A 22,412-nucleotide genomic window follows, 5' to 3' on the forward strand; every position below is an offset into this window, starting at 1 on the left:
TGATTTGGGCGATTTGGGTATGGGATGAGAAGAGTAAGAGTTGGTGCTGTGAGTGGGAGGGGCTTTGCTGGGAGAGGCAGAATCTCCATTGTTGGCAACCTTGTAGAGGAAGACGTCATACTGAAGGGGCGGGCTGGTCTCCGCGTGGAGCTTGGCGTCTTTGGGAAGAAGCACTTCCAGGCCAATAGTGACTCCATCCTGATGTGGAAATATGGCAAGTAGAGAAGGATACAACAATGTGGGGACAGTCACAGAGGCAAAAGTTATGAAATAAAAATATACAAAGAAACGTAGGCATGGATGAATTATGAGACAATGGACCCCTGGACACAGACACAATATCTTAAATCTGCAACAGCTGATTTCTTTGCCACTTGGGGGCAGTGGAAACAACACTGTCATGTTGCCTATTTACACATCCAGCAGATATGGAGCAACATTACATTTGTTTGGAGTCGTGTTTGTGGCCACCTGGCCACTCTCCTATTAGCTCTGTTTTTGGTCAGCACCATCTTCTTAGGGAAACAGCTCGCTCTTTAGCAGCTAAATATTCCACTATGCTCCACCGGCTAGTCGCTAACTTTGTCTGTCAGGCAGTTGTTTTTATAGAAAACAGCTGCCTGCTGCAACCAAAAACATCATTGTGAGAGTGAACGACAACTATAAAACTGTTGACAGGTGCAAACTATTGACTATAGTGGACTGATATGTTTTTTGCAAGAATGATTCTGATTATCAGCCATGAAAGAGACCGAGAACTGATATTTGGATCCAATTTATATTGGCAGTAAAAAGCAGTTGTGCTTTATATTTCCATTTTATGTTACCTAATACTTCCAGTACATTTTGGTGGCAAATATTGAAGTATTTACTCCACTACATTTATTCGCAAAAAAACTACTGTTGCTCTGTTAGTGCAGAGAGGCACTGAGACGAGGCACTCGAGAACGTGCATTAAGTCACATCCTTAGGACTGTTGTGTAAAATCAGACCCAAGTTCTTCACAAAGAAACAGTCCAGCAGCTTGTATACGCAACCGAGAGGGACAGGGAAGGTCTAATTTTTCACTTCACGTTACAATCCCCTCAAATATGACCAATGAAAAAGTGATAAATTATGAAGAAAATTGATGCAAATTGTTACATAGAGCCCCTTTATATATCCGACCAAAGAAAACAGCAATTCTGGTAATCGATAAATGAATTGGATTACTGAGGTCTGTGACTTTCCAAATAGACATAATAACAACAGTAACCCACTTGGGTCTGTGCCCAGTTGGCCCATTCAGTAATCCATCCATGGATACAGGGACAGATGATAAGTACAAATGATGAGCATTAGATGTGAGAAATAAAACAGGACAACACATGATTAAAATAAAAAAGGCACATATAACCATTGAAATGGGCTGTGAGACTGTGAAGGAAATCAGTGTGAAGAAATGGAAAATGTGAGTGTTACAGTGAAGATTGAGGGTGGAGATGGATGGACCAATATTGGCTTGTAAAAAAAAAGAAAACACACAAAGGAATACAATAGGGCCTCAGAAGGGACATTCAAACATCCGTGTCCGTCTCTTATTAATAAAGACAGGCGAGGCGTAGACTTAAATTTGAAATTAAAATAGAGTTACTCTTGTGGCCGCTCCTGTTCATGTTGGAGAGCTGTCCGCGGTGCTGAATGGGCACGCGGTCATCATTGTTTGTGCGGTGTAATCTGTGAGCAACCTATTGTAGCACAAAAGCGGGGTCAGCCGTGCATTCGGTTATTATTAGCATGGGAGCAGTTGGGCAGTAGTTAGCTTCATCACGGGCAGACATGCAGAGAGAGAGAGAGAGAGAGAGAGAGGGAGCATGATAGAGAGAGAGAGAGAGAGAGAGAGAGAGAGAGAGAGAGAGAGAGGCTGGAGGGAAAGTAGAGCTCATAGCAACACACAGGGACAAGCTGGATAAAATTAAAAAGATTTATTCCAACAACTGTGAACTATAATCCTCCATGTATACCCAAAAAAGTACAAAAGAACCTCAAGTACATTAAAGTATTATAAATCACATTGAAAACCAAGACACAGTGTGTGTAATATATGTATATAGATTCAAATATCAACTCCAAGCAATTACTTTGACCTCATGTAATCTAGACATATCCACTTATTAGCATTGTCAAACATGAATATTTCGCGAATACAGATTCACTTGATTTTCCACTTACTTCTTTTGCAAATATTACGTTTTCAGACACTTTTCGTCAGTAACACCAATGCATGCGGCAAGAGAGAGACAGTAAGGCGGGGCAGGCAGAGGTGAGGGGGGGGAAGGGGTTCGTGGGGAAAACAGGAGAGGAGACAATGAAGAAGCAAGAGTTCATTGGCCAAAGACCAAGGCAGGGCATCAGTAGAGAGGAAAGTCAGTCATTAGTTGGTCCAAGCCAGAGATTTTAGTCCAGCGTAAGAAGCGGATAGAGGAAAGAAAGGAGGCAGCGGCGCCACTATGTGATCAGCATCGGCATGGCAGCCTTGTAAACAGGACTATTGTGCTTCTCAAGTTGTATCCTTAAACTCATATTGTGCTTACTTTTTGACATTAGGCCTGATTGGACTTTTGAAAAATACACAGTATGCACTTTGCAAGCTGTAAACAATGCTAGCCTTTAACCATTTGTTGTTGTTTGTGTGCGCGATAAAATATTTTGGTCTGATTCTCCGGCAGCACACTTGGCCAGATGTTGATATTATACCAGGTTGTTCTGGAGCATGTTTACCTCAGCGCTCTCCTCTGTGTTGTTGGGGGTGTGTTCTTGGTCGTGGACGACGGAGGTTGGACGGTTGTTCTCGTGTTTGGGGGAATGAGAGTTGAGGATGTTCATTGAGCCCTCCTCCTTGGCTTGAGGGGACTTTGCCGGGTCCTCCTGCTTCTGAGGCTCATCCTGTGGGGAGAGGTTGTGACTTTTACTGGCTTACTTTATTTATAAAGGAGAGAAAAATGGCCAAATAAATGAATACAAATTGGTGAAAGAATAACCATGCAACAGACAGTGATATTAGTTTCTATCAAGAGGCAGCATTCATACTACAGTTTTATCAGAGTGATATGAGTCTAAAAAAGGTCCCACATTGGTCCCGTCACTCCCATTGAGCATATACTTTTGAGAAGCTGTTCTCGTCAGAGAGATTTGGGTGTTTTCCAGTGTATTCCTGAGTATTATCATAGTGGCCACTGTGATGTCCACCATGATCACCGAAAATTCAATACTTTGTGTATTTGGGTTCTATCCCCTAATAAACACTGTGTTGGAGATGATGGTAATGTCCTTGAAAATAGTTTATATTTAAAATGAAGATATAAAAGCAACACAGACAAGTCATCAAGTCTTTTACTTCCTAGTCCAAGTCGAGTCAAGCCATTTATTTTCTGTCAAGTCAAGATCACTTTGCCAAGTGACAACGACCACATCTCTGTGGATGTGTGTTCACCTGAAGGTCTGGGCAGAGCTTAAAATGTTTTTTCTGCATGTCTCCAAGCTGCTTTGTAGTGTTTGAATTCTGATATGTTATTTTAGAATTTAACGTGTATCAAATGTGTGTTTTACACCATTTTAAGGGCGGCATTTCTTGACAGTTCATGGTAGTCATTAAAGAGGAAACCTACTTATTGTGCTTTGGCAAAACATGCACAGAATACAGGGATTGCCTGAACTTCTGTGGTGCAAAACACCTTCCTGGTTAAGCCTGCGGCCAAAAGATGAAAAGAGGCTGGCTACTCGTTGTGTAATAGAAGAAGCAAACCGGATTCTGCACCCTCCCCAGATAATACTGGAACTATATATGACAAGGACATTGCAGGGGCTTTGGTCATACTGAATTTCCCAGCACATTTGACTGGTTAAACGGGAATTTCAGCTAAAAGCTGAACTAAAAAAGTAAAAGAAACATACAGTTCAGTGTCCAAATCGCCTAGAGCTCCTTCTCATGTTAAAGACAATCCATCTTGAACTGTATGGACTGATACTGCACCTCTAATCATGCCTTAGCATTAAAAAAAATAGCAATACCGGACCTCTGACATTTAAAAACTGCATTGCAGACCATGTGTCTGCAGGGGCTTTTTAGCCTCCAGACCTGACATTTAGAGCATCCGGAAGTCACAGACACTCATCTATAACCACTGCACTGAAATGCCAGCAGAGCTCTAAGAGCAGTGGCTTATATTAAAAAGAGCATCTCACAATCTGTGCACTTGATCTAGCCCTGCCGAGTATGGGAAATGGTGTGAAAATGGATATATGGTTTTGAAAATCCATAAGGGTGGGCTTGTGTTTTGCAGAGTGCATTTCCGTCAAATGCAGTAAATGCGTGCCATCATGTCAGAGAGTGTTTATGTCACTACAAAACTACTGTGTCCGCCGCATGTGCCAGTTTGTAAATGTTCAGGCCATCGATTGATTGGCATGTCACAGACATATGAAGGTCATCGGCACAGCAGGCAGGAAGTAGGACACCATCGATTAGTCACTCTGGCTACCGCTGGTCAAAACTCACTAAACGGCCTTTCACATCAGAAACAACAAGTTCAAAAAGCCTATTTGTTCTGTCGATCTCATGGATGTTTTACGCTGTCCCTGTCTCTGTTCACGGCTGCCTCTAATAACAAGATTCCTCATTGTTTATTGAGATTAAAATTTTAACCATGCGTCAGTGGCCTTAAATACTGTGTTGGCTCAGTAACCCAGTAGGCGAGTATGATTGATGAATACTAAACAGGGGCACACATGAATTTGCCTGCAAACACAAACACACTCACACAAACACGGATGGAAATGAACGCATACACAGTCATATCGATGGACACACGGACACACACACACATGCTGCTACAGAATGACTTTACAGAAGCTCTACATGCACAACCTCAGGAAGAGAACTGGGTAGAAAAGGGGAAACGCTGCTGCACAGGGACCCTAAAATGGCCGTCTGAGCTTTATGGGTGCAAGAGCGAAGCGAGCACTGAGAACAAAATGGAGGCCCTGTTTCCTCATTGAGCTTGTCAGGAAGCTGCCGAGGCACAGGTAAGAGAGGCAGCGAATGTGGGAACTTGCTATTTATTCACACAGCGGTGACTACATAACACCTCTGAACAACTGGCTGCAGTAAGCTTTGCAGGAGGCGATTAATCATTTCACCTACAACGCACATGGTGCACAGCCTGATACAAGATCAGATGCAGGGGGGAGTTTGTGGAAGTGAGGTTTGCAGCGAAAAGGAGAGCCAGAATCTGGTATCTAGCGGCGTTTAAGTTCAAAGCAAAGGTGGGGAGGGAAACTGCTGCAGGCAACGTGGACGTTTCCGCTCTGCTTACCTGGAAGTGGTTATAAGGGTTTCTGGGTTTATATTCCCATGTGTAGCTGGTTGATGGTGGCCTCTGATGGGGATCGGTGAGTGTGAGAGTCATTAAGAGCACACATGTACTGTACATTCACAACATGTAGGTGGAAATCCCAATGAGAAGTTATTGATTTAGCAGGGCAGCAAGGTCAGTAAGATGTGTGCATAACACTCAGATAGACGGCCATGCGTAGAGACAGGAAGAAAAAAAAAAATCAAGCCGGTAGAGAGAAAACATGGGAGAGGACATCATGAAGAAAGAGGATAATAGGAAAAAGATAAAGAGGAAAGAAATCTTAGATGCAGATAAATAGAGGATGAATGAATGTTGAATGGACGGAGAGAAAAAGGAGACTAAACATGAGGAGAGTTGGGGCGTACCTGACAGATAATGTTGTCATAGTACGCCAGGTTGTGAGTGTGAGCTTGGGGAGCGGGCGGAGGGGTGTCGCACAGTTTCCTTACGTTTGGCTGCGAGCCGTCGGCTGTTGTGGAAACCGAGAGGCCGTCCGTCTGCGGCTCGCTGCTCTGTGGGCGGTACTTACTGCAGGAGGGCAAACAGAGAGAGAGATCTGTGTGATAAATATTTGCAGTCTTTTTTTTTTTTTCCCTTTCAAGCGATCTGTGCATTCGTATCTCTTCAGGTCCACGCTTTTCTGCTCCGCTCTGCACAGTGTGAAACCGGAGTATAATATCTGGCAGACACACACACACATCACACAGCAAAATGTATCATCACAGTCTCAGAAGGTGAATAATTCAGTGGATACTAAAGGGAATAGACAAATTCACACGACGGCCACTTTCCCATGAAATCCTGCTCAGCGCGGGAAGCTCAAATGTGATACTGCTGTGCTCCAGATTGCAAGTCACATAAATGTAGGGAATCTAACAAATAGCATGTCACAGCTTCTTAATTAATCAATCAGTAAAAATCTAGAGGGGAAATTGAGCATTAGTTCAAGGTAAAACAACATATTTGATACTCAAATATGTTGTTTTACCTTGAACTAATGCCCAATTAGCCTGTTAGCTGCTGTCTAACGGAAGCTAACAGGTTATCAATATGTTGTTTTACCCTGAACTATTGTCCAATTAGCCTGTTAGCATCCGTTAGACAACAGCCAACGTTAGCATTCAACCACTTCCTTGCTAACATTACTTTTCCTAGGGCTTCCACAGTTGGTCCAGTTGTTCCACAGTTACCTGGGGATAGTGACTGGAGAAAACAATGCCTCTTCCTGTATTGGTTGCACGGTGGCAGAAATGTTTCCTTTGTGCTGAAATTCCTTCGTTCTACCCCTGTCTTCATCTCAGTTCACGTGAGTTCTCCCCTCTCTCCCTCACACTCTCGCTCTCTCTTGCTGTTCCTCTGCTCTCTGTATCATCAGTTGTTAAGTCCTACTTGAATTAGACTGTCACAGACATAGTCCCAGCCTATCAACCTCTCTCAGCACATGAAGTGAAACTCACAAGGCATATTTTTACACTCTCACCTCCCCATCACACACACACACACACACACACACACACACACACACACACACACACACCTGCGTTTGCGAAGGCGTTTGTTCTCATTCTTGAGGCGGTGCAGCCTCTTGGCAAAGAATACGATGATCATGAAGAGGAGGATGAGCACCACGGAGGCCACGCCCACCACCACGCACATCACCTGGAACTCCGTGACCGCCCAATCGCAGCGCGTGCCTTTGTTCCAGATGTAGTCTTGCACATTGCACCTGGACGAAAAAGCAACACAAGGAGGCAATATTGGCCTGTATGATCGGTGTAACACTTAGAGTTTGACGTTTTTGTGGTCGACAAAACACCAGACATCAACATTCCTCTCTCCTGACCTGCTGTATGAAACCGCCAAGAGGTTTCATATGTTTTTGTACCCACTGCACTGGCTATTTACCACATTTATAGCTTCAGCTAGTAAGCCAGAGTAAAGTGGTACTCAGTGCTGATGACATGATGTCCTGAGGTCCGTCCAGCAAAGCAGGGATTCGGCCTGCAGCCTAGCCCTTAATAAGATCAAAGGATCAGGACACGTGCGTGCGTGCATGAGTGTGCATCTTTTCCATATTCCTGCCTTTGTCCGTGCAATCGCATGCGAGTGTTTGAACGTGTTTTTGAAGTGAGGCCGGCATGAGGGAGGGTGTGTATGTGTGTGTGTTACAACTCAGCAGGTATGGCGAGATGATCAACAGTTTACTTCCAAGCTTACACTGTGACTGCTGGACAGGACAGATGGTGCTATCAAGGCATGGTGTATGTGTCTGTTACTGTGTGTGTCCCTCCCTGACCTTACTGTATTGTCATTTTCCTTATATTTTCTATGTGTGCATACTGTGTCTGTGCGTGTCACCATCAGCTGTCACCAGCCAATGAGCACACAAACACACTCTTTACCCCCTGCCCCCAAAACTGAGCTAATCCTCTAGCGACCCCGCTGCGATCTTGACGAACCCTCGTGGCACATAAAGCCAACCTTCTATCTATGTGCGTGTCTGTGTTTTCAGTACACTTGTCTCAAGTGTCCTAAATCTTCTCCTTTGTGTTGGAGAGGGAACATATTGGAACAAATTAAAAAGGGGAACGTTTTAGCCACCAACACCCACCACCCCCCTCCCCACAAACACCCCTGCTGCCAGTGGACACATGCATGTGTACTAGTTTAACTCTAAAATGTCAATGCCTGCTTCTTAATGCTGCTAAACGTGATGAAAAAAGGAAGACTGTAATCCTCCTTACAATTTACCCAAGGACAACAAACCAGCCAGTGTGGTTCAACTGTAAATAGGACTGTAGACTGTAAAATGTTTGTGTTTTCCTCACCTGCAGAAGGCTCCCATGCCTGCCACCACAGTGCACATTCCTCCATTGAAGCAGAAATTGGGTTCAATGTCACACTGAGACACACAAACCCCAGGTCCAGAGCGCACAAAGCCCAGCCTGCAGCCGTCAGCCCCCATGGCACCACCTAAGCCGAACCCATCACCCTTCTCCAGCCCTGGCACGGGAGGCGCTGATAAGGAGGGCCCGCTATCCGCTTTAGGCCTCACGTTGTCAGGAACAGCAGGGGAACCTGCCAGGAGAGGATTCTCGTCCTCCATGTCGGCCGGCGGTGAAGGGCTGGGCTCTGGTTCTGGGGTCGCATCTAATGCCGAGAGATCATCATCAGGGGACAGGTAGTCGTAAAAGTCTGAGAGTGTCCATGCAGTAGGCTCTCCCCCTTTTTGTTTCTGGGGTTTGGGAACTTTGGCCAAATCTAGAGCATCATCGGAGGGCACAATATCCGGCGCAGGGCTGTGAAACTCCACGGTGATGACCTCATCGGATAAGGGGTTTCCGGGTTGGTCTGGACCCGCCCCTCCGGCAGTGAGCTCCTCCCCCACAGGTGGGTCCTCCTCTACGAAGTCTAGGTGAGCGTGTTTATGAGAGTGGTGATGTTTGGTGGAGCTGAGAGGGAGTTTAGCCCCGAGCCCGAGCCCCGCCCCGATCAGGTGCTCTCTCTCTGCTGAGTCATCGCTGAGCACCATCCTAGTGTTCAAGGCCTCCTTGTTGACAGATGATTGGTTGTGGTGATGATGGCGCCTGGTCAATGAATGCCTCCCTGTCAGTCAGACACAAAGATGCATTAAAGAGGCAATCCAGCTGTTAAGTATACACTTCCATAAAGTATAAAGTTTAGTGTAGGGATGAAACAAGGGGTGGTCATGACCAGAGGCTTCCCAGAATTCAAGTTGATTGTGTTTTTTTAATGAGACCTTATCTAAAATATGTGTCAAAGGTCCAGTTTGTAGCATTTAGGGGGATTTGGGGAAATCATTGCCAGACAAGGAACATAATATTCATGACTAAGTTTTAATTAGTATAGAACCACCTGAAACTAAGAGTTGTGTTTTTAGTACTTTTATATCAACAGAGTGAGCAGGTCCAAGAAACTTGCTCTTTCATTTTTTTAGCAGCCACCTTTACCTGGACAAAATCCATCAACCAGCCCATCTATACCTTCAAAAATGGATAAAAACGACATATTGTGGCGTAATGAGGCGTTACGCGTCGCTCCATCTCTTGGCTAGCAGCTGCAACTTCCTAAAGTCTTGCCAGACAACCAGAGAAAACTCCAAGATGTTACTGCACTTGACCAAGAAATAGTTCCTTTTTATACATTGGTCTTTGTACAGTTTGAACAAGTATTTAAGGTGCTATTTGCTGGATGTTGTTACCTTTGGACAGAACAAGGCTAGCTTTGTCCCCCTACTTCCAGTCATGGTGCTGTGATAAGCTAACTGGCTGTTCCATTCGGCGAGATTTAAGTCTGATGACAGCACCAGGGTTCTTGAGGCTCCTCCAGAGCCGCTAAAGACATCATACAGCTGTTTTCACAGGCTGAGTAGTACTTCATATGACAGGTGAACTGTCTGAACTGAATGTGTAAATAACTGAGGTATTGTCTGTGATCTTGTCTAAATGTAAACGACAATATTATAAACATAGGCTTGCATTTTGTTTTATATTGAGCTAATCCCATGGTACTGGCTCAGTTTTGTTTGATAAAGATTGTGGCCCAAGGATGAGGCAAGAATAATTGGGATGGGTCCCTACAGTATTCTGCAGAGATGCCTTAAGGCTGTACCATGCTGGTTTTCTAAGATAACACTGTTGTGTCACCATATCATTCACACTAAATAGAGCTGAATTTGACAAAGAGAATATGATTTGAAAGATAAATAAATAACTAAAACCCTGCTGTGGTTCACATTAAAGGGCTAAGTGATTAATTGTCAAAGAAATCAGAACAAGAGCTAAAGACCGCCGTGTAATCAGACCATGGCGATGTAGGATTAGGCACATTGAGTGATCGACTAATGTGCTCTGTTGACCGAGACTGGTTGAGGATTAGATAAGGATTTAGAGCTATAGGTTAGAGGCTGACTGGTCAGGCACTTCTCCTGCACTTGGCCATCTGCATAGAAAGAGGCTGAGAGACACAGACAGAGAAAGAACAAGAGAGAGGACAGGAGCTAAAACCTATTAACATGCAGCAGGCCACCGATGAGCCGGTCATTACAAACTCATGCTGTGCAGTCAGACATTGTTCAAAGCCACAGAACTCTTTCATTCAAGTGGAGATGCCAAAGTTTCCCAAAATACCAAACCAGTCAGGCTGAATTTGGGGAGAGATTTCCATTTGAGCGAATGGTGCAGCCAAGATTTAGCTAAATGTGAAGATACTGCCAGCAGCTGGTTGGCTGGAAACGGAGGAAGAGCTATCCTATTTCCACCTACCAGCATCTCTAAAGATAATTTCTGAACTTTAAATGTGCTGGTACGTGAGTTTGTTAGCTTTGGACAGCTGTTTACAGTTTTTGTGGTAAGCTAAACATGAAAGTTGCATCGATTTTTTTCATCTAACTCTTGGCAAGAAAGCAAATATGTGCATTTCCCAAAATATCAAACTATATATTTAAAGGGAACCCTACAAGAAAGAAAGAAAGAAAGAAAGACAGACCCTGCTGTTGCACAAATTTAGGAACAGTTTTTATGCACTGGAGGTAATTTTCCCACAGTTGACAGAATTTCAAGAACACACTTCTTCACACTTTTCCACTGGCCTGATACATCTGCACGAACGGCCAACCTCGACCAAATACTTGGCTGGACGGCTTCTCTCCCACTGCCACCCTGAAATCAGCGTGTCCAATGAGATCACTGCTTTCAGTGTCTGGCACTTCATTCAGAGCTAATGCTAAAACCATCTGAACGTGCCTCGAGTCACGAAGACTAGTGGTGGCTGAGAAACCATGAGATTCACCTCACACACACAAACACACACACACACACACACACACACACACACACACACACACACACACACACACACACACACCGCAGTTGCCATGGTGAGATGTAAAGAGGTGCCATGTTGAAAGGAGGAGTGGAGCGAAGGAGTTGCAGTGGAAACAGAGAATCCAGTGTTCGCTCTCTCTCGCTTTTGTTTTTCGATCAATCAGCCAGCCAGTCAGTAAGTGTTGATATGCCAACTCCATCTCTGGGAAAACTGAGGTGGAATGAACTCGAACGCTTCACAGTTTGTGAAAGAGATAGACATGCTCCACCAGTGTAAACTGATTACAGCTGATTCAAATTTCATTTAAAGGTTCAATCTGCCAATTTGTTCCCTGTCGAGACTTAGATGCAGCTTCCTGTTCACAGCTGGCAGCCGTATGGCGATTACAAGAGCAAAAGGGAACATGAAGAGATTACAAGAGCAAGACGGGTAAATTGAAAGCACGAGCCCCTGCTTAGCAATTTGATTTGCGTCTCTGAAATGGTGTGATTTGTGCTTTTAACTGTTGATCAGCTCTTCACCTCTGGATTCACGCTGAGCATGTCACCATGGTGACAAGTTTTACCTGAGGTCACTGTGATTGGCTACAGTAGGAATTATGGGAAGGTGTCCTGTACAACTAGTCGTACTCTGTAACTATCAACACCAAACCAGTTAACATGCAGAGCCCCATCAACATCCACCTATTAACCTGTGTGCATTTTTCTAAACTATTAATAGTTATCTTCCTCCCCCTGTGTGTGTGTGTGTGTGTGTGTGTGTGTGTGTGTGTGTGTGTGTGTGTGTGTGAAGAAGAGGGAGTCAGGAAGATGCTGATGATCTGATTTATTGTGACATATCATGAGCTTTCTGGGGCTACAGGGCAGATGGACCTCACAGTATGCGCTCACTGAGACAGTGGACACACAAACACACGCTCCCACAGCAAAGCACCCGAGAGTCTGGATTTGATCCATATTGCTTGACATGGTTATCAAGGACAAGCTGTGTTTCTGTATGTTTGTGTGTGTGCATGGATTGATTTATTGGCTTTTCATAGAGCTGAAATGAGCAGAGTAAAGCAAATTTTGGAGACAAAAGATAACTTGACAATCAAGCACTCAGAAGATGTCAACTAGAGCTTCAGAAAATGATGAGATTGGCATTTTGACAGTCACCATCTCATATTTTTGGAGCCAGACGTGACAATATTATGAGAGGGTTGAGCTGGGGAGGATATCCGGATTGGATCTGACTGAGAACCAGAGGACACTTGCCATGGTGCCTTGTCAACTGCAAGGTAGCCACACCCTAACGTATACCCTGCTTCATCTTTATGCTCTATTTTACTCTTAATGGGACCATAATTTACAAGATGAACAGCATGCTGTATTGAAAGAGTAGAAACAAGTGATTGAGACTATAAACTAATTGGGAAAGTATTTACTGAGGTAATAAATCAAGTGAGAAGGTTCATTTTCTCATAGGCTTACATGCAATGGGACTTCTTTTTGAAACCAGTGGCGTCACATGAGAAAATGACCCTACCTCTCTCTTGAAACGAGCGACTGAGACCACAAACACACTGGGAAGCTAATTACTGGGGTAACAATTCAAGTGAGAAGAAGGGTAATTTGCTCATAGGCTTACATGCAATGGGACTTCTTTTTGAAACCAGTGGGGTCGCCTCCTGCTGAAAGAAAGCAGGTTTAAGGCACCTCCGCTTCGGCTCCGTCTCTATTTTCTACAGTCAACTAGAGGAAAATATAAGGAATATTAAGGCTATATTTTCCACTGTGAGTTTCCTTTATTTGTTGGTTCTGCCACCATTTAAGAGGGGTGGATCTCACACTTGTCTTCATATTCTTCTATGATAGCCGATGAAATGAAGACCTATACAGTGCTGCTAATGAATCACATATCGACAACCAAAGTGCGAGAGAGGGGACGCCGGGCGTGTATTTACTGGTCAATATGTCACAGTGTTAACGCTTGGTTACACATCGAGGGCGCGAGATGCGGCGAGAAAGGAGGTGGGGGGGGGGGGGGCTGCACGGTGGCAGCAGCGCGTGCCCACGTGAACCCCGGCGACCCTCTCCGTGCACGAGCCACCCTGTTGCTGGGCAGCGGCGGCAGCCTCATTTTCACATTTTCCAAGATTTTACACATTTCTCAGCTGGTGTGTGCGCCAGACAGACAGGCAGGCAGGCAGACAGGCAGACAGACAGGCAGAGCAGAGAGCGAGACTTGTCAGATTTTCGCTCTCACACTGCTTGTCTCAAGGGACGGTCAGTAAATGAGAAGGCGGAGGGGGGAGCGGTGCTGCGGGCCCGGTTGTCTCGGGCTTCCCCTGCACGTCTGGAGGAATTCGCTCCTCTACGCGCCGTGAATGGGCCTCCTGTAGCCCGGCCACGGTGCACCTAATCCCGCCATTGTCTGGGCCACGCACCGCCGCGGCGAGTCGCAGCTGCGGTACCGAACTGTCAAATGTCTCTGATCACCCACAGGCCCGTCTCTCTGTGTAATACCAGGGCTTATAACATTTCGAAGTCAGTTACCTTTGCAGCTATTGAACAGTTATAGAAGGGAGAGGGTTTATTTTGCCTTACATGAGATGGACATGAGATTGTCCACAGCCAGGTTCAAGTGTCATTAGTGATCAATACAGCAGCTCCCAGCGTGACAGAGAACATGTCAGCTCACACCACTGGGCTCATCAGCACAGCCCGATTGATTGATTGACTGACTGATTGATTGATTGAGTCTTTTTGTATTTAAAAATGAGCCCGGTGACATAATTAATACAAAAAAGAAATCATTAAAAATATAAATGTTCATGCAAAAGGTGATTTAAAATCAGCAGTGCTCAGCAGGTTACTATCAGCAGGCTTTTCAGTCCTGACAATAAAAAAAACCCATTATAGTATGTCCACATTTTAAATGGCAGTCGCATATGTGAAAAATTGTATTTGTCATTTTCCATTTCATGTCAATGCAGGTGTGATTTGATTCACGCACGTGCGCGCTTTCTTGCCCAAACACACACACACACACACACACATGCACACACGCACACACACAGGGTGGGACTCCGGTGGACTTACCGTGAGCAGACAGGGGGATGATGACCATTGAGATGGTCAGCAGCACCTGCCAGGTCCCCAAACGACTGTCACCGCGCGCCATACCGCAGGCTGTCCCTCGGACTCTCTGGTGCAAACTGTGATCCCGCTCCTCGTCGTGCCGGTCAGTCAGATCCTGGTGCTGAACGATAATCCTCACGGCGGATCCTCCAAAGTTCAGATCTTGCCTGTTTTCTCCATGTCGCCGTTACCCTCCCCAACGTCGTCCTCTCTCACAGCGACAGTTTGTGCGTGTGTGTGAGTGTGACCAGTTTAACGGCTCGGGTTCGGTTCCATTGTACCGAGCGGGTGCCCTCTCCTCCACACCTTTAGCGCGCGCGCTTCGGGGGTCCAGCAGGAGCTGTAGTAGTAATGCGCGCGACCGGCGGAAGGTCTGCAGACGAGATTTTAATGAGCCGGGTTGTGCTGCCTGCCTGCCGTCTGCTAAGCCTTCCCTTTGGCTACATACGCGATGAGCGGCAAAGCACGGCGCGGCGCGGCGCGGCGCGGCACAGAAAGGCACGGCACGGCTACGGCGCGCGCACACTGTGCGCTTGGGGTGTCAAAGTGCCAGCACACACACACACACAGAGACAGACGCACACACGCACTTGTCAGTGTCCAGCCTCAGCCTGCTGTAGCTGATGCAGAATGAGGCTGAATGAGGGATTTAAGCAGCGTCTGTTGTCACTGGAAGTCAATATGCTCCATTTCACACCACAGCCTTACCTCCAATAGTCTCTCCCTCCCTCCCTCCCTCCCTCTCTCTCTCTGTGGGTGGTGTTTATATGTCAGAGGGTTATTTGGGTGCACGTTGCCTTTAGCCAGCAAAGATAAGATGTGTGTGCGTGTGTGTGTGCACAGTGGATGGGTAATCCTCTTACTGTTGTACTGTATTGTGATATAGGCTCCAGACAATGGCAATCTGCTGCTGTATCACCCCCCAACACACACACACACACACACACACACACACACACACACACATGCATGCACACACACTGTCCTGACCAAAAATCATCATTTCCATTCAATCATCCATCTGTCTCCCCTCCCCACAGGACACCCTACACACATCACTTTTCCTGCACACCACTACATTTGTGTCTGTCCCTCAGCCGCCCTAAATGCCATCATTTTGTTTTTCAAATGTTATCAACACTGCTCTGTGACACTAATCCATTTTCCCTTTTCCACTGTCACAAACAGCTAACAAACTTGCCAATGGAGGGCTGACTGCCGACTCTCCTCCTAAGTGAGATTATGTCAAATACATTATGAAATAATTAAGGCCAAATGCTCTGTTCCTGGTGAAAAAAGAAAAAAGAAAAAAAGAAATGCAGTTTCACTCATTACTCATTGAATCGAGAGTAAATTGATCCCGTCCCCTGCTGTGTGCGGCGTCCCGCTGTTCCCCATCAATTATCCTCCAAGAGATGCCACCAAATTTAAACCGAGGCCTTACCTCGAATCCTCACTCTCAACGAAGGGAGAGGAGGATTTTTTTATGAGAGGGAGCGGGAAAGATAGAGAAAGTGACAGCCACAAGAGAGAGAGAGAAAGAGGGTGTGTGTGTGTGTGTGTGTGTGTGTGTGTGTGTGTGTGTGTGTGTGTGTGTGTGTGTGTGTGTGTGTGTGTGTGTGATGGGATTCAGAGGATGGACTGGCATGGGCGAACGTCAGTGGTGGAGCTGGAGAAACAGAAAAATGTTCACTGATGCACTGCCAAACAGAGCAGAACAAAATTGCATCCACATCCCCCCACACACACACACACACACAAATCACACACATATGCCATTATAAAAACACAAGCACACACATCCTATCTTTAAACTCTCTTCCTATAGTGATTGAATTACTTCCACTATTTGGCTTTTTACAGGCAGGATAGGTTCGTTTTCAGACCGTAAGGGGACGAAAGAGACGTGTTTTTTTTTAGTGCAGGATGAACAGATGGATCTTACTGAGAACCCGAATGGAAGAATAGCACACCTTGGTGGACGCCAAGCTCTGTGCGTGCACGAGTTTGTGCGTGTTGTGCCCAGGCCACGTTGGTTTTTCCATCCTGTTCCTGTGTGGAACAGTGAGGGGCGGACAGGATGTCCAAATTCTCTCCAGCGCGTTCCCTGTGTGTGTCAGGGGGTGTGGGTCCAACGTTGCAGCACCCAGGGCGGAGAAGACGCTGCTTAGCAAACTATATCTACCTCTGTCCACAAGGCCTAATACATGTCTAATATAGCCTAATAGCCATTGTAAGCTGTCAGCTCTTCATTATGCAGTACACCCCAACTTTCAGATTCTGACTTTCCCTTTTGGACCTCAAATGAGGCGTCTAATCAAATCTCAGTAACCCTTTGATGACCCTCGCCTTCTTCTTTGTTGTTTGCATTCAAGTATGTTTGCACATGTCTGTTTTTAATCATTTCAGTTTGCAGCAATGTGTGGTTATGTGCGTATTGCAAATTTTTAGTACACTAGCTGCTGTGACATGTCACCAACTCACATCCAGCTGCTAAAGATAGACAACAAATTAAGTGACTTGTGTATTTGAAATTAAGGTAAAGACATTACAAGGAAAGCAGCAAGAGGAGCTAAGGAGAGGATGATAGTGTCATTGCACTGTAAGGCCCACTGAAGACGACTGACTGGGTGGTTCAGTAGCTGGAGGTGGTTGGTTGAACTCCTGAAGTCTCTCTCTTGTTTTGCTACTACTACTCCAAGATCCCTCCATGTATGCTTATCCTACCCACGTCACTCAGTTTCAGGACAGGATTTTCAGAATCAGAATTGGCTTAATTGGCCAAGTGTACACACAAATAATTTGACTCTGGTTTTACTATTTTTTACCTTCTGTGGTTTCTATGAGACAAGAGTCACCTAGAAAACTGACTGCTTGCACAAGAGATTGTATTGTGTTAGGTGGATGGTAAAACATGGAAAAGGAGTGTTGAATAAAAATGATTAAGTTAATTTTAGCTCCTTAGGGTTTATTGTATTTGTTGCGTATAGAAAAGTAAGTAAAAGTTAAATTCCCACACACATTAAACTCACCTCTACAATGATTTTTGTACCCAACGATACGCGATTTTTTGGGCCAATACCAATGCTGATACTAGGGTGTAAAGAATTCTGATATTGATACATCGGACAGTATACACACATTCTTGACACATTAACCCTTTGCAATGATCTCTCGCGTGGTTTTTGAGCCTTAACCTCACATGAGCATAAACAGAGCATTGTGACAACACAAACATTTTAAAATTGAACCAAAAAAATTTAAGATTGCAACACAAAAAATGTCAAATTTTAAGTTATCTGTGGTTGTGAAGGAATCGTACGTTGCCGAAACTTATTGTGGTGATGGAAATATTAAACCGCACAATAATTACATTTAAAATTTTAAGGATAAAGCATGTTACACTACCATGTTGTCTATTTCAAATTTAAAGAATATTGTTTTCTCTCTCTCTTCTTTAGAAGAAAGAAAAGAAGATCTGACTGACAAGATCATTCCAATCTACTACAGAAGTATTGATGGAGTCATAAATCTGAAATGAAACCAAAAATGTCAGACAATCTCTGGTTTTGAAGTCCATTTTTTTTGTGTTGACATTTAGAACATTTATTCTATCTAACAGTTGGCAGATACTTTGCTGCTGGCCGCATATTACACACTATGAACACATACAAAAGTTGCTTGTCTTAGACTGGTCAATAGAGGCTCAGATTGAAAAATAAGCTTTGGTTTGCCTGTTTGATTTCCTTTTTTTCCTCTTTACATGTTTGCTTATTGCCTAAACAAACAGAGAAATCCTAGTAAAAAATATTTGCTGTTTTTTTATTGGGTAGAACACCATTAAACAAAGGGCCGACTTCAGACTGAATCCTAGTGTGACGGTAGGAACGACTTGTTCTTCTTGGATGTCTTCATGCTGAACAAAGAGCATTCTTCTGAGTAAATCCACATCCATCTACCTGCTCACACACACTTTGATTTCCTTATTAACGTATAAGATCTGGTTAGAATCAGTTAAACTAGTGACGTCAATGTTTCACTGCTACAACTTGTTGGAGGACTGTGTGTGTGTGTGTGTGTGTGTGTGTGGACCTGTGGCTGGCCCTGCTGCTCCCTCTGCTGGCGAACCTTCATCTCTGCCTGTTTCAGCTGCTTCGTGTGGAAACTCTGACCCTCAATGATACTGGCTGCTTCTTAGAGAGAGTTATTTTATGTTTGATAAAATTAGACTCCTACAAAAGACAGCAACATGACAAAACAACTGGATGGAATTTTTAGTGTGGCTGGTCATTTAAAATCAGACCTCAGAACTGTTTTACCTAAATTGGCATCTACAAAGGGAATTAACCAATCATGGTCATTGCACATCTCCATCCTTGTTTAAAAAAGCACAGAAAGGCACTACTTTCTCAAGAATCCTAAGAAGGTTAAACTCTGGAGCCAAGTTCTTGTAAACTTCTACAGAAGAGCGAAACTGGCATAATTGGTGCAAAGCCCAGGACAGGAAGGCTCTAGAGCCGGTGTTTAAACTGCCCAGAACATCACTGGTACCCATCTGCAGAGCATCATTAATGTCAGTGAAGTGAGATGTCTGCACAGAGCCAAAGGGTACTTAAAGACTTCACCCACCCAGCCACAGTCTGCTCACCCTGCTGCCACCTGGCAAAGATACAGAAGTATCTGCTGCCACACCACCAGACTACACAGCCTCATCTTCTAATCTTAAACTGTCACAGCAAAACTTTTAAATCACATTTTAATAAACCTTTGTTGACCCTCACCTTTTTCATTGTTTTCATTTAAGTATGTTTTAATATTATTTCTGTTTTAATCATTTCAGTGTGCAGTTCACCTGCTGCCTTAAATATTTGAGTGAACGTAACGTAGGTCGAATAATAGAGATGGGCGGATGATACCGAAACCGAAACTTGTCTCATTCCAGTGAAGTGCATTGTTCCAATACATTGTGTGAGAGCTTGTATGGAATGAAGAACATCAAGTGACTGATGTAATAGTGGAATACACACAAGCATATCTGTAAGACCAAAGCAATGAAGCAGAGCACTGAACACACAGAGCACTTTAAGTGAAGTGGTGGTTATTTCACTGTAAACCATCACTGGAGCAGTATAAGGACAGTGTGACTGCATGGGAGGTTCTGTTATCAGAGGATGATTATACCATGTATGTACATTTTTGTATGTGTGACTGTTCAGAGAACGGTGACTATACTTGTTTTGGCATACATGTGTTACATCATGAACAAAAGAACTTTCAGTCAACGTTGCTTTTGTTTTTTTTTTGAAGTATGAAGTAAGAATAAAACTGAAAGTATAATATAAAGTATAATAGTTTTTTTATTCACTATGACACAGAAATTATGCACTGTAAGTTGACAGCATTGGACAAAAACTGAACTCGAACTTGAAATGTATCAAAATAAACACATATATTGCACAGAAGAAAAGCTTTACTTGCTGTGTGTGAAAACCTGTAAACCTTGAATATGCCCATGACATCAGATAATAACAGGACAGACAGGATAACAAGAGTCTGAAGACTTTAACTTGTGTTGACTATTGTTACACCGTGCTGTAAGAAGAACTTCCTCCGCTGCTGTTAAAAATTGATTAGATTAGATCATCAACTACTCAATGCTTGTTTTTGAATCACTCCAGTGTGTTGAAACACATCAGTCATGAAGCCACACAGAGGCGAAGAAACAGCGCTTCAGGGGAAACACTTAACATGAAGCACTGTTTTTTATGCACTGGTCAATTTTGAGTTTTGGGGCTGTTTTGCCTCTATAGCATGTCTTCTTACAAACCCATGGAATGACCAAAATACACATTTAGGAGTTTAGTTCAGATTTCTGTTCTGGACATTTATGCCGATTAATGCACATTTAGTAGCTTAATTTACATAATTTAAAAACAAATCAGAAAACCTGTAGTAGCCTACAAAAAATAACGTTTTTATTGTAAGTAATCAACTGGGGAAGTTTCGATGTGATTCCTAGAAGTCAAATTGTTTACACTATTAAACATGCCTGGAAGTAGTGCCCGGCGCCATTTGTAGCGCCGCAGCACGCTTACTGTGACAGGCGGAATGAAAAGTAGTTCCTATGGCACGGCGCGTAATAGACCCTGTTGATAGCGTAGTAACTTTCTACTGTGTACCTGTTGGTGACAAAAAATACCCCCCAAAAATAGTGTAGCATGTAGATATCGATCTCGTAGCATGGGAATCGATCCTAGAACAGAAACGTTTGGGATATGAAGTATCAGTATTTCTGTATCGCTCCGCACACCACCATAATTACTAGAAAGAGAAACTAAACAAACTAAACTTTACATTGACGCTGTGTCTGAAACGCGCCTGCTAAAGGTCAGATCAACGATGGCTATGGTTATGTAAGTTATTTAACTACAAAAATGGGGTTCTGTTTGTATGTTGGGTGATAAAGTGACAAATAAATGGAGTTGCAGTAGATGTACCATAACCTGGATGACTGAGAACCTTCATCAATATGATTTTAATGTTATTTCACATCACAATTTAACTGATTCAGTTGTGTTTGAGTCTGCAGCCAGGCTACCTGCTTTGTTAACAATGTTAACATGCAGATGTTTAGCGGATATGACAGGATGTGTTTAACTGTGCCTGCCATGTTTACTGCCTCAGCATGCTAACTTTTGCTTTAGTACAAAAACAACAGACTAATGTAAATGTCATTATTATAATGCCATATGGAATAGAAATATGACCTGATGAAAAGTCAGAGCCTACTGAAGTTATCATTCATCCTGATGGGAATATATATTTTTGAATCAAATGTCATGGCAAGAATAACAGAGATTCTGTTTCTCATTCCTTTTTAGGGAAAATGTAGTGATGTCATGTTTCGCGAAGAAAATCTTCATAACGGTTGCGAAAGTGACTCTATCCACCGCTGGTTTAGCAACTGTGGCAGGGGCAGTGGTAGCAGTAGGAGCAGGAGTGTTAATCTACAAGCATCTGGTAAGTGATTCAAATCTCTACAGAAGAAGCTTGCTTTGTCTGAGTAATGAATAAATTACAGTTATTTAAACATCAAATATGAAATTGTGAATGTGAATTTTAAGGCATGTTGCAGTTCCATAATTTTCTTTTCTTTTCTTTTTGTAGAACAAACCGAAGACACAATGACAGATGAGTGCCTTCCTCCACCACTCCTCTTGGAAAATATCATCTTAGAGAAAGAAGTAGTAAAAGTACCAGTAAAGTACAGGAATTAACAGCAGATGTTTTCCATGTATTAATTAAGCCATAACTTCAAAATTAAAATGTCAAACAATCTGTGGTTTTGAAGTACATGTTTGTGTTGGGTTAGGGTTAGCAGTTTGCAGATACCTAACTGTATTATTGAAGCTATTGCACTTAGATACATACATCTGAGCCTGAATACAAACTTCAGTTTGTGCTTGCAGAATACTTTTACTCTGTCATAGTTTTAGCTTCACTTACCTCAGGCTGAAGTACATTGTTCAGTCATAAAATATATTTTACAACTGAATAATGTATGTCAGGTGGAGGTGGAGATTTTTTTATGATTTAATGACTGCTGTGAGTTCCACCACTCCCCTTGGAAAATATGATCTTAGAGAAAGAGCAAAACATGTTTGTCTTGGTGACAGAAGATGTCAAAATGCTGACCTCAATAACATTAATTATGCAAAATGAAAGTACAGGATACCGTACATCTCATCAGTCTTGGATTCAGTTTGGGGCTTGTTAATCCTTTAATGTTGTTCTTTTGTAGAATGGCATTTTTGAGTATTGATATCTGTGTTATGTTTAAAAATGACTCAACTCATTGAGCCATCTCTGGTTTACAGACAAGTACTCCATATTAGGGCCAATAAATCCCAAGGGTGCACTGAGGTGTTCAGAATCAGACCTTTGCAGGTGTCTCTGATCAGGAAGTTACAGTCGTGCCTGTGTGTGGTTTTCAATGGTGATCTTCTTTTTAAAAATATAGTCTCATTTCAGAGGGTTGACTAAACAG

The 22,412-nt window shown here is 43.6% G+C and overlaps 1 protein-coding gene and 1 long non-coding RNA gene across 3 annotated transcripts; one reads left to right on the forward strand and one right to left on the reverse strand.

Annotated features, from left to right (window-relative positions):
- Positions 1-1,949: 1,949 nt before the first annotated feature.
- cspg5b (chondroitin sulfate proteoglycan 5b) lies at positions 1,950-15,005 on the reverse strand. Of its 2 annotated transcripts, none has more exons than XM_084379397.1 (5): positions 14,327-15,005; positions 8,225-9,002; positions 6,934-7,122; positions 5,762-5,924; positions 1,950-2,925 (listed from the first exon to the last, which is right to left on the reverse strand). In XM_084379397.1, exons 1-5 carry the CDS (start codon positions 14,406-14,408, stop codon positions 2,731-2,733), a joined length of 1,407 nt encoding a protein of 468 aa, XP_084235523.1. In that variant the 5' UTR covers positions 14,409-15,005; the 3' UTR covers positions 1,950-2,730. The 2 variants fall into 2 exon arrangements, with proteins under 2 accessions (XP_084235523.1, XP_084235524.1); XM_084379398.1 differs by having other exon boundaries at positions 5,846-5,924; positions 14,327-15,004.
- A 5,685-nt stretch (positions 15,006-20,690) lies between these two features.
- On the forward strand, positions 20,691-21,703 carry LOC311272729. The gene is made up of 3 exons (XR_014624596.1): positions 20,691-20,778; positions 21,247-21,385; positions 21,533-21,703. It is a non-coding gene; the product is annotated as an uncharacterized lncRNA (long non-coding RNA).
- The last annotated feature ends 709 nt before the right edge of the window (positions 21,704-22,412 follow it).

The sequence above is a fragment of the Pagrus pagrus genome (genome assembly GCF_965226575.1).
Source record: "Pagrus pagrus genome assembly, chromosome: 17".
Taxonomy (NCBI): Eukaryota; Metazoa; Chordata; class Actinopteri; order Spariformes; family Sparidae; genus Pagrus; species Pagrus pagrus.

Excerpts from the sequence above, each read along its gene's own strand:
- cspg5b (XM_084379397.1), bottom strand. The coding sequence starts at position 14,408 with ATGGCGCGCGGTGACAGTCGTTTGGGGACCTGGCAGGTGCTGCTGACC. Across the intron at positions 5,925-6,933 it reads AAACGCCTTCGCAAACGCAG|TAAGTACCGCCCACAGAGCA; the intron begins GTGTGTGTGTGT and ends GCCCTCCTGCAG. Across the intron at positions 2,926-5,761 it reads ATGACAACATTATCTGTCAG|GATGAGCCTCAGAAGCAGGA; the intron begins GTACGCCCCAAC and ends CTCTCCCCACAG.